The sequence below is a fragment of the Lutra lutra genome, chromosome 6 (assembly GCF_902655055.1).
Source record: "Lutra lutra chromosome 6, mLutLut1.2, whole genome shotgun sequence".
NCBI classification, from domain to species: Eukaryota; Metazoa; Chordata; class Mammalia; order Carnivora; family Mustelidae; genus Lutra; species Lutra lutra.
In genome coordinates, this window is record NC_062283.1 from 20,169,041 (window position 1) to 20,182,023 (window position 12,983).

General features: G+C 37.7%; 1 protein-coding gene across 1 annotated transcript in view; it reads left to right on the plus strand.

Annotated features, from left to right (window-relative positions):
* Window positions 1–157: 157 nt before the first annotated feature.
* CAGE1 (cancer antigen 1) overlaps window positions 158–12,983 on the plus strand; it is a 50,434-nt gene continuing 37,608 nt past the window's right edge. Inside the window, exons 1-5 of the mRNA XM_047734777.1 lie at window positions 158–259; window positions 1,157–1,374; window positions 4,486–4,573; window positions 8,115–8,632; window positions 11,489–12,547. Coding sequence (XP_047590733.1) covers window positions 247–259; window positions 1,157–1,374; window positions 4,486–4,573; window positions 8,115–8,632; window positions 11,489–12,547 — 1,896 coding nt within the window. The 5' untranslated portion in view covers window positions 158–246. The remainder of the gene's footprint in view (window positions 260–1,156; window positions 1,375–4,485; window positions 4,574–8,114; window positions 8,633–11,488; window positions 12,548–12,983) is intronic.

Genomic DNA, 12,983 nt, shown 5'->3' on the forward strand with positions numbered 1-12,983 from the left:
TCCACAGCCTCGCGCTGGAGGGCGGGGAGCGGGGACGAGGGCGTGGGAGCCCGGGAGGCTGAGTTCCCCGCGGAGATTGGCTGGCGCCGCGGACTGACGTCACACAGGGTCGTTCCAGCCCGCCTGCCCGTCTTCTGCTAGTTTTTAAAAGCTTCGGTGGGAGAACCCTTAAAGTGTTGGTGTTCCTCGCGCAAAACCGTACGCGGAGCGGGGAAGAACGAAACCGTTACTGCGGATCCAAAAGCTATGGACCTTGGAAGTGAGCACGCTTTTTAGACTTAAGGAGTTTGGTGCATTGTTTTGAGGGGAATAAGATAAGTGACTTTAAAAGTTTGTGATACGACTGAAAAAAATTTAAAACAAAACTAGAATTTGGGGCGGTAACTCCCAATGACTTTTTTTAAAACACCCATCTTAAAACAGCGTTACTGTCCTGGAATATCTATCCAAATATCTGAACAAATATTTTTAAAGTGTGGCATAAATCTGGTAAGGACAGAATGAAAGTGGAAAGCTTAACTTAAAATGTCAGCTGACAGATGGTGCCATATGAACAAAGTTCTAAAAGTGTAATTGGAAGTGATGATGTAAGAGGTGGAAAGAAAGCATGGGTTAGAAAAAACATTGTTAAAGGAGAGATGGATACGACTTGGTAACTGGATAGCCCAGATGATGAGGTAGAAGGATACCAAAGGTGTCTCCCAAGTTCTCCAATCCACGTGCCTGCGAGAATAGTGTCGGATGGGAAAGTGGGAGGAAACTGATTTACAATGTTGGATTTGATTTGATAATGACATAGTAGTATCAGGTAAGTAGTATAATAGAACCCGATAGTCCTCTGATAATATTTGGAAAATATGTTTTAAGTAACTGAGGGGTCCCTTCATCCTCCTAGGTCTTTTAGGAAATTATTGGATAGTAGCCACATGTGTATTGATGTGTTTTTGTTCAAATCAGTATTTACTACTACACGAAGTGACCATGGTATACTCAAACTGAAAATTTTTATTTTTCTAATAAGCTGACAATGGACATTTAAAAATTTAGGACAAGGAGTGTTGCTGCTTCCTTAATGCAAGGAGGGATGGGGGGGTGGAACCCTTTGTTTGCATATACTAATAAACATTAAAATTATGTTTTTGTTTTTTTTTTAAAGAAGCCTTCCATCATTCAACAGTTAGGAACAAGGACTATCAAAAAGTTTGGTCCTCATCTTCAGATCCTGTGCATTTTGAAACGGATGTTTCTCATGAAAAATTAGAAAGCATGTCAGAAGCAGAGGCCATGAATTTCAGCAGTGTTTCTCAAGACTTAACCCACTCACATTCTCCCTTTTATATGGAAACCAACAGTACCACTTCAGACTTGCCTCAGGTGTGCATTGCTTATAAGTTCTAGGAGGTACAGATGTATGCAGCTTTCACATTTTTTCCATATGAAAATTTCCTCAAAAATATGAGGCGGGGGCACCTGGGTGGCTCAGTGGGTTAAAGCCTCTGCCTTCAGCTCAGGTCATGATCCCAGGCTCCTGGGATCGAGGCCTGCATCAGGCTCTCTGCTTGGTGGGGAGCCTGCTTCCTGCTCTCTCTCTGCCTGCCTCTCTGCCTACTTGTGATCTCTGTCTGTCAAATAAATAAATAAAATCTTTTAAAAAAATATGGGGAACAATAAAAATTTCCAGTGGAGGCTCAGAGGAGGGGAATACAGGGTTTGGTTTTCCCAGTTCCCTTAGTGTACAAAGAAAGAGAGAATTGTACAAATAATGTTAAAACTGATCATTCAAGCCTCCATGTGAAGTCTTAAGTGTGCAACCAGGGGACATGGCCATGACAACTAGTGACAGGGGCAGAAAAAGAATCCAAGGGACCAGACATCTGATCTAGAGCGTGTTCTAACACATCAGCATGCAAATGATTCAAATGTCATTCCTGATGGCATTGACAAGACGCTACATTTCAATGATTTTCTATCTTAATGAAAATTCCAAGTGCCCTTTCTCACAAAATAAAAGGTTAGACTGTCCCAAATCAGTATTTAGTATCAGTATTTAGAACAACTGGATGTTCTAAATGTTTCACAATTATTAGCAAGTATGTAAATAATAGGAGTGAATTAAGTTGTGCCATATGTAATTGACTTTTTATAGTTCTAAAATGGACAAATATTAGCAATTTCATGTGGGTTAACCCATAAATTGGCATAACCTGTCTAAAGGGCTATTTAGTGATATTTAGAAAACGTGTTATTTTTAATTCTACCTCAAGGAAGTACGCAAATGAGATACATTCAGAATTACCCTTAATAAATAAACATTAAGGGTGCCTGATTGGCTCAGTCAGAAGAGCGTGTGACTCTTGATCTCAGGGTCGTTAAGTTCGAGCCCCAGGTTGGGTGTAGAGATTACTAATCATTTAAAATAAAAAATAAATGAACATTAGAAGTAACCTAAATTTTTATCAGTAGGGGCCTAGTCAAATTATTTCACTGATGTACACCTTACATATGTAAGGTATAAACTTTAAATATGGTAATACAGATAGAGTTGACCCCTGAACAATGCAGGACTCAGGGGTACCAACTCCCCTCACAGTCAAAAGGCTTCATGTAACTTTTGAGGCCCCCCAAACCGAAGTACTGATAGCCTACTATTGACTGGAAGCCTTAACAATAATATAAATAGTTCACAAATTTGTGTGTTATATTTATTTATATACTGTATTCTTACAATAAAGTAAGCTAGAGGAAACAAATGTGATTAAGAAAATCATGAGGAGGGGCGCCTGGGTGGCTCAGTGGGTTAAAGCTTCTGCCTTCGGCTCAGGTCATGATCCCAGGGTCCTGGGATCGAGCCCCACATCGGGCTCTCTGCTCAGCAGGGAGCCTGCTTCCTCCTCTCTCTCTCTCTCTGTCTGCCTCTCTGCCTACTTGTGATCTCTGTCTACCAAATAAATAAATAAAATCTTCCAAAAAAAAAAAAATCATGAGGAGTGGGGGTGCCTGGGTGGCACAGTTGGTTAAGCATTTGACCCAGTTTCAGCTCAGGTCTTGAACATGGCGTCTGCTTAAGACTTTCTCTCCCTCTCAGTCTGCCCCTCCCCCCTGTTTGTTCTCTCTCTCTCTCTCTGTTCAAATAAACTAAATAATTTTTTAAAAAAAATCATTAGGATAAAATACATTTACAGTACTATACTGTTTCTCAAAAAAAATCTCTTTATAAGTAGAGTTGGGCAGTTCAAACTCATGTTGTTCAAGGATGAAGTGTATATTTGTTGATATAGAAAAATGATCACATTGCTTCTCACTGGGTAGTGGGCTTTTGAGTGTTTTTTTTTTTTTACTTTCTTTTTAAAAATAATGTTAAAGATTCTTTTTTATAATGATAATTTTATCATATTTCCATTTTAAAAGAAAATTTGGTTATAGTATTATAATCAGGGTCTAACATTATGTATCAAATTATAAAGAATGAGTATCTTAAATTATGTAATGAAGTTCTCTTTCTTGGAATTCACTGAGTATTTTGTTCTTTATAAAGAATTTACAGACTAAAAGAACAAAAGGCATATTTTAGTTAAAAATAGTATTATCATAGAAGGCTAGAGTTGGAAGTGAGCTCTGAAATTTGACAAGTAGTGGAGTTCCAAGAAATTTGTGTAAATATAACATCAATACATGTGAATAATGCTATTTTATTTTTCGAGTATATTGTTCTTGATATTTTTAAAATCTCATTAGCAGGAATGGTCTAAATTAGCAAGAAGTCTAAAAAACAAATTGTTGTAAAATATAACTCAGTTTTTCTTGTACTTGAGGTATATTCAGAAAGTGCAACAATGTTATTAAAAGCATGATTGAATAGAGGTTTGTAACCAGCTGACTTTAGTAAGAGATACAATTTTTTTTAGAGCATCCTCAGGTCTCACATACTTGATACACTCTCCATGATTAAACCAACGCTTTCCTCCAACGTTCAAAATAAGACTTTCTTTACTATCTTACTTACACTATTAATTTACTTCACAAAACCTTTATCCTAGATAACATTAAGGTAAATTTGAGAATAAGTCCTCCATGAATTTTTTAGATTTCTACCAATTGGAATCATATTTCAATTCATTACTGGAACCTTGTATCTTCACTATCAAAACCCGAATAACAAGTATACTAGAAGTTGTTTAGACCAGATTTAGCAAACTTCAAAGGATGAAAAGAGATATATACATTATTAAACATCCCTATATTTATAGTAATACAATTTGACTTACCAAAAAAACCAACATATTAAAATAGCAAAATACTTGCTTAATGTCATTTAACATCATAACCCCATTAGCATGGTTTTACTAAAAAGGAGTAGGGAAGGGTACCAGAAAGTACATTCTACCCATGCAACAAAAAATACTAACAAGTTACATATCCATGTTCAGAAGAGGCTTATATTTATTTGAAATAGTAATATTAATGCCTTTTTTATTATTAATACAGAATGAAACAAAGAATGCTGAAAGGGAAGATGAGTCTAAATTCACACTTTGTGAAGAAATGTATGGCACACTAGATGATTGGTTAGGCGGTGAGTATCTCTGTTGGCAGTATGCAAACAGAGACACTAAGATTCTGATGTGTGTCCTGAGGTAACAGCAGTAATAGTAATAGTAATAGCCAAGTGCTAAATTATGCTTTATATGCACAATTACATTTAATCTATAAGCAATCCTATGAAATAGGGCTTTTTTTTTCTTTTTGAATAAAAGTTGTTTTGTCTCTATTTTACAGATGAGAAACCTGAGGCTCAGAGAGTAGCTTGAAAAGTACAAACCATAAGCAAAACATTTGACCCCATTAAATTTTTTTTAAATTTCTATGTGACCAAATTATAATCAAGAAAATAAAAAAAAAAACAAGACTCAGACTAAGATACCTGCAATATGTACATTGTCAAGATTAGTATTCAAGACAAAAACTCCAAAAAGAAAAAGACACATATAACTCAATAGAAAAATAGGCAAAGAATTCATATTAGCTTGCTAGAGCTGCCAAAACAAATCACTACAGCACAGGTGACTTCAACAATGGAAATGTATTTTCTCACAGTTCTAGAGGCAGGAAGTCTTAAGATCAAGGTGTCGGAAGAGTTGGTTTATCCTAGACCTCCCAGATAGCCACCATCTTATGTTTTTACGTGGCCTTTCCCTGTGCCTCCGTGGTGTCTTTTGTTCCTTTAAGAACACTAGTCATAATGCATTAGGTCCCCAGTTTTATAACTTCATTCAACCTTAGTTACCTCTTTAAAGGCCCTACCTCCAAGTATATTTACATCCTAAGGTAGTGGGGGGTAAGCTTTCAACAAAATAATTTTGAGGAGATGCAGTGCAGGCCACAACAGTATCTAATAGGCAGATCACAGAAAAGGAAACCTGCAAGATTATTAAAAAGACCACAGAATTCCATTTCATACATATCAGTTTAACATGCCTTGAAGGATGTAGCCGAGCAAAGAAACTTTTCTGCTATTGGTGGAAGTATAAATTGGAATGGCCACTTTGAAGAGTAATTTTGCAATGTCTTGTGAAGTTGAAGATACATATTTTCTATAATCCAGCAATTCCACCCAGAATCTAAACAAAAATTCCTAGTATACATTGAAACTTGTACAAGGATTTTCACTGAAGGGTTGTTTTTCATAGCAAAATTAGAAATGAATGTCTAACAAAAAGGAAAGAAAGTGTAATCCTTCAGTCGAATGAACGAGATCTACATGTATTTACATGGCTAAATCTGAAAAGCAAAATTTTAAGTGAAATAAAGACCCTTATATGGATATACATATATATTTTTGTATGTAATAGAGAGGTTACAAATATAATTTGATTCTAATTACAGAAAATTTTAAAACACAAAGTAATACTATATAGCCACAGTTCACCCAGGGTGCTGCAGGATATTTTGAAATATTTAGGAAACAGTGATATTGGACATCTGGGGGACCCATAAAATACTAGCTTGAGTTCATTCTTTCAATGTAAAACCATACTACAGCCCTTTCCATAAAATATCATTTGCAAAGCTGAGTTTTTGGAGGTTGCTACGATAAAAAGTATTGTATGAAAATCAACATGGAATAGAAAATGAATGCTGACATCATCCTATCTGATTCCAAGATTTGAGACATGTGGAATCCAATAGTTCATCCAAGTAGTAAGCTCAATTGTATAAGAATGATATAAAACATTGTGTTTTTCTTTCAGTTTATGTATATTTTCAAATATCTAGTCAGGGATAATACATTGAGCTTAACTACTTAATAAATGGAACTGTTAGGTATTTCTTTTGGTCTTTTGGTGCTTTGAAAAACTACTGAGACAGTAAGATGTCACAAAATGAGAAATTCTGGGAAGTTGATATGTTTTATTTAAGGTACATGGGAAAGTAGAAAAATAAGTTCATCTGTAGTTATCTCTGGGGAGGGGGAAAGGAGGGAATTGAGATAGCAGGGAGGCATCATTAATTTTGTAACACTTTATTTCTTTCCACTTTATTTATTTCTGATTTTTGAAAACCTATTAAGTCTGGATAATTTATCATATTGAGAAACAGTATAGCGTAGCATTTAGAAATAGTATTCTAAGAGTCTCATGCTCTACCGACTGAGCTAGCTGGGCACTAGAAATAGTATTCTAGATGGCTAAAATCAACAACACAGGAAACAACAGATGTTGGCAAGGAGGCAGAGAAAGGGGAACCCTCTTACACTGTTGGTGGGAATGAAAGCTGGTACAGCCACTCTGGAAAATAGTATGGAGGTTCCTCAAACAATTAAAAATAAAACTACCCTACAACCCAGAAATTGCACTTCTAGGTATTTATACAAAGGATACAAAAGTACTGATTCAAAGGGGCACATGTACCCAATGTTTATAGCAGCCATGTCCACAATAGCCAAATTATGGAAAGAACCTAGATGTCCATCAACAGATAAATAGGTAAAGAAGATGTGGTATGTAAATACCCTGGAATATTACTCTGCCATCAAGAAAAAGGAAACCTTGCCCCTTGAAACAATGTGGATGGAGCTAGAGGGTATTATGCTAAGTGAATTAAGTTAGAGGAAGACAAATATATGATTTCACTTATATGCGGAATTTAAGAAACAAAACATGAACATAGGGGAAGGGAAGGAAAAATAAGATAAAAACAGAGAAGGAGGCAAACCATAAGCGACTATAGTTAGGGGAAAAAACTGAGGGTTGCTGGAGGGGTGGTGTGGGTGATGGGCTGAATGGGTGATGGGCGTTAAGGAGAGCACTTGTTGGGACGAGCACTGGGTATTGTGTGTAAGTGATGAATCACTAAATCTACCCCTGAAACTAATACTACACTCACTATATGTTAACTAACTTCATGAGAGACTGTGGACTCTGAGGAACTGAGGGTTTTGAAGGGGCGGGGAGTGGGAAGTTGGGTGAGCCTGGTGGTGGGTATTATGGAGGGCACGGATTGCATGCAGCACTGGGTGTGGTGCATAAACAATGAATTCTAGAACACTGAAAAGAAATTTTAAAAATGAATAAATTTAAGAAAATAAAAAGAAAAGAAACAGTATTCCAGAATTGCAGCTGTACTGCTTATCTACTCTGTGACCTTAGGCAAGGAAGTGACTTAATATCTCTTATGTCTCAGTTTCCTTATCTGTACAACAGGGATGATAAGAATGCCTAGTTCATGGGATTGTTGTGAGATGAAACAAGTTTATATGTGTTTGTTATTATTCTATTGGGCTTGTGTATTCTTTGGAAACATAATCAAAACATTTTAAAATTACAGTACAACAAAAGAATTTTGAAGATACCTTAGGATTTGTTGCAGTGGTATTTGACCAGAATCACTGTAACAAGCTTCTTTGTAGCAGTCATATGAGAACTTCCAGCCCCCATGGAAAAGTAGTTCTGTTTTGTTTGCTAGCACAGAGTCATGCTGAAATCCAATCAATAAAAAATGCTGAAATTTATGTAATTTTAAATAGACTCCAGCAGTTTCATAAATGTAAATATAACTGTTAACATATAAGTTTACAGTCAGCTAATTCTTATTTCCATCTTTTTCTTTCTAATGAGATGTCAGCATTGGAAATGATTCACAGAACCTACTAACTCAGCCAGCTGACATTTCCTCCTTCAGGCAATTTGAACCCATTTGCAAATTTCATCTCAGAGAAGCACTTAATAATGGAATGATAATATCTCAAAATCCAACAGAAAGCTTACCTTACACAGAGAAACCAGAAAGGCAAAGTTGTGTGTCTAATTATGCAAAAGACACCAATGTGAAGGAAGGTTCTTTTAAGGAAGAAAATCCAGTGGGAACTGGCACCTCCACAAATGAAGACCAGCTTGCTCACGAGTATGTCAGACAACCTTCTAGAAGCCCACCTCTAGTCCACAGCAGAGAGACACTGAAATTCAGGGAAACGTCACTGCCTAAAAGTGCTTACATGGAGTCTAGTCAACCTCAAAGCTTCTTATATGAGGAGAATGTGCACAGAGATGTTGAAAAACCATTTTACCAAGAGAATAGCTTTAACCTCTTTGATCTGAGAGCTAATTATACAACAGAGGAGGTAAGATTTTTGATGGTCAGTATAATTTGTAGAGTGTTAAAATATGTGCTTTCCATATTATGCAATATAATCTAAGACTTGAAGTACTGCTAGATAATTAACCACAAGGGACATTGCTTCTCTGGGAAGATGTCTTCTGAGATCTTAATCAATTTAGAAACAAAATTTCTCAAATAAAATCAAGTCCGTATTGGAAGTTTAGCTCTACCAAATGATAATTTCCTTGAGGATCAGGGCTCTGTCTTGCTCATACTTTTTTGTATCTTAGCATCTACATAGTGCCTTGAATATAATAGGCTTTTATGTTTGGTGAATCAAATCAATTGGAATTCAGTTTATAGAAAGGAAAAGGTTGAAAAGAAGGAGAGTGATATTAGGTCATTTGACAAGAAAACTTTAAAATTTTTCTGACGAGAGATTTCTGTGACAAGCACAAAATAGTAATTTTTCTACCCAAGTGAAAATATTAATTTGTTTTTTGACCTATTCTTTCCCAACACACATGTAGTGTCCTAAGAACTCTGAAGAAGTTAATAGTATAAATTCTATGTACTCTGAAAATTTTTAAAAGGTAACAATTTTAAGGGCGCCTGGGTGCCTCAGTCATTAATTGGCTGCCTTCAGTTCAGATCATGATCCCAGCATCCTGGGATCGAGCCCCGCATCAGGCTCCCTGCTCGGTGGGACGCTTGCTTCTCCCTCTCCCACCCCCCTGCTTGTGTTCCCTCTCTCGCCGTGTCTCTCACTGTCAAATAAATAAATAAAATCTTTAAAAAAAAAAAAGTAACAATTTTAAGAATTGGTATGGGAAAATAGGTATTCCTAGAATAGCAAAAATAATACCTTTTTAAGTCTGATGAGAAAAGCTATGACTATTATGTTTCATTTGCAAATGTGAACTGTTTTTTTTTGTTCATTTATTTGGAAGCGTATGTAAAAGAGAACTTTATTTCCCTGTATTGATTCTGGAAAATGACATTTAAAAAATCTGTTTTAATTAGTGTTTCTCAAGATTGCTCTCTCCTATTTCCACTGCATTTAGTTATTTATTCAGCCAATAAATTCTTTCAGGAATATATTATGTCCTAGGCCCTATACTATGTGTTCATTAATGTTTTTAAAAAAATGTGGTTTTGTCCTCATAAAAAAACAGCTTACTAGAGGAAACCCACATTAATCATCAAAGTAAATGTAAACTTTCATCGATGGTAAGTGCTATGAATAGTAATATAAAGTGTATGTAAAGTTTGTGTATGTTATATAATATTACATATAAACTACAAACTGTAAGTATGGTAAATGCTATGTATAAAATGATGGGAATCTTACTGTTCCTAAGGTAGTGGTAATTGAACTGGGCTCTGAAAGATGAGTTAGGTGTTAAAATAACTATGGGTGGGATTAGCATTCCATGCAGAAGTAACATGTGGCTTCAGGGAGCATGGCACCCACTAGAACCTGGCAGGAGCCCAGTGTTTTGGGATCGAAGGTGGCAGGTAGTAGATGAGGATGGACAGGTAGCATGGGTCAGGCATCAAGACCAGACATGGGCATCGTGTAGGCCTCGGTAGGGATAGTTGCCTTTATCCCAGAACAATGGTAAACCATTAAAATACAGGGATCCAGTATCTCTAAATTCTAGAAAGTTATAGAGCCCACCCCTGCAGATACCTTTTACAAGGTTTTATTTTATTTTTTAAGATTTTATATATGTGTGTATGTATGTATTTCTTTATTTATTTGACAGAGGGAGAGAGAGAGCATAAGCATGGAGAGCAGCAGCAGAAGGAGAAGCAGGGGCGCCTGGGTGGCTCAGTGGGTTAGAGCCTCTGCCTTCGGCTCCAGTCATGATCCCAGTGTCCTGGGATAGAGCCCTGCATGGGGCTCTCCGCTCAGCAGGGAGCCTGCTTCCTCCTCTCTCTCTGCCTGCCTCTCTGCCTACTTGTGATCTCTGTCTGTCAAATAAATAAATAAAATCCTAAAAAAAAAAAAGAAGAAGAAGAAGGAGAAGCACTCTCCCCACTGAACAGAGAGCCCAAAATGGGGCTTGACCCAGGCACCCCCTTTTACAGGGCTTTAAATATCATACTCATTAGAACATTTTCTTACTATCACTTATTATCCTTTGAAAAAGCTGCCAAAACCTGTACTGTGGGAGAAAATCAATCACGAGGCATGTTCATCTGACATTCTTACATTCACAGGAGTCATAGCCATGAGATAATGATTTAATGAGCAGCAAAAGAAGTCTTCATTCAAAAGAGGCATCACAGACTATAGGGTAATTGATAAATTTCTTTGAATTCATTTGAAGTTAAAGAAAGTACCTCACATGTGTTCAGAAAAGTTGGTATCAAAGCTGAGTTTTTCTTCTGAAAAAGTAAATGTGATACATACCTCTATCATATAACTACTGTTTGTGCTCTGCTGTGCTATTGGGTGCTACATATACATGTAGCAGTTACTACTTAAAAATGTCTGTTAAGTAGTTATTATTATCGGGGGCGCCTGGGTGGCTCAGTTGTTAAGTGTCTGCCTTTGGCTCCGGTCATGCTCTCAGGATTCTGGGATCGAGTCCTGCATTGGGCTCCCTGCTCGGGGGGGAAGACTGCTTCTCCCTCTCCCACTCCCCCTGCTTTTGTTCCTTCTCTCACTGTTTCTCTCTCTGTGTCAAATAAATAAATAAAATCTTAGGGGAAAAAAAAAGTAGGTGTTATTTTATTGGAAGAAGACATTATCATTGCTCTTTTATGACTGAGGTTATAATTTTTATAACTAAACTAGAGGCCTAGAATTCAAAGCCAGCTATATGTGATTTCAAAACTCATGATCTTTATACTCTTTTTCACACTCATATACTCTACTTTATAGATCTCAGTGTCTTCAAAAGGAATACAGACCTTTGGGGATATTCCTGAAATGCCGGTCTGTCACCATAAGGAGGTCGCCTTGGAGGGCACGGACAGGCCATGGATGGGCTCACCTTGGCCTCCTGCAGGCACTACTTGGGGTCGTGGAGCATCTCCAGGTGATGGCAAGATGCCTGACACAAAGCAGAGCTTGGAAAGCTTACAACTTCCAGAAGAGGATATGGCTTTAAATGAAGTCTTACAGACATTACAGCACACTAACAAACAGCAGCAAACTCGGATCCAAGACCTGCAGAGTAGCAACAAGTATTTAGAGGAGAAGGTTGAAGAACTACAGAAGCACACTACCAAACAGCAGGTGTTCGTGGACATCATAAATAAGATGAAGGCCAAGGTGGAAGAATTAATTGAAGACAAATACAGAGTGATGCTAGAGAAGAATGACACTGACAAGACACTGAAGAATTTGCACGAGGTCTTAACTCAAACCCAAAAGCATCTTCAGGAAGCTAGGCATGAAAAGGAAACCTTAGAGCTGGAGCTTAAGAAGATCAAGGGCAATTACATTCACCTACAGGAAAGGTACATGACTGAAATGCAACAGGAAGATGAAACCGTCAGTCAGTGCCTAGAGATGGACAGAACCCTAAGGGAGAAAGAAGAGGAGGTGGAGAAACTGCAGCAGCTCAAGGGGGAGCTGGAAAAGGCCACCACCTCCACTCTGGACTTGCTGAGAAGGGAGAAGAAGGCCCAAGAACAAGAGTTCCAGTCTTTACAGGAGGAATTTCAGAAGCATGAGAAGGAACACCTGGAAGAAAGACAGAAACTGAAAGCAACACTCAAAAAGCTGCTCACTCAAGTTCATCATTTGCAGTCCGTATCTGAAAACGAGAAGGTAAAGAACGCCCAACTCCAGCAGCAGGTCAACGAACTAAAACAGGAAAATGCAAGGTTTCGGCGGCAGGTGGCGAGGAGCCAGGAGCCGAACGATGCCCCTGGGTTTGACACGGCCTGGCTAACGGAGCACTCTGGAGAAGCGGTCAAGGCTGATATCAAAAAGGTACCAGCACAGATTCAGAATTTTGAGCGCAGAATTTCATGAGGTGCTGGCAGTCTGCTGATGCGCATTTAGACACTGCACTCACATTTGTTGGTAGAAAGAATTATTAACGAGAAAAAGAGAGAATGGAAAATGCACCACAGGTGTACAGGTACAGGTGTACAGGTGCGGTTCTTGGGTACCCAGATAAAGAAGAGCCATTTCTGGCCTCTTGTGATTATTTTGGTAGAAGTGAAAGTTAATGTGGGAATTTTCTGGGTAGCTGTGATCAATCATCTGAAGCATCCCTTGAGAAAGGATCTTCTAGGTGGTGACCTCATTGTTTTCATGCCACATCTGCCTAAAAATGAAACTAAATAATGCAATTACGTGGTTGGTTTACAAGGTCAAACAAGCCAATATTATATCACATGTTAATTTTGTGACATTATAAACT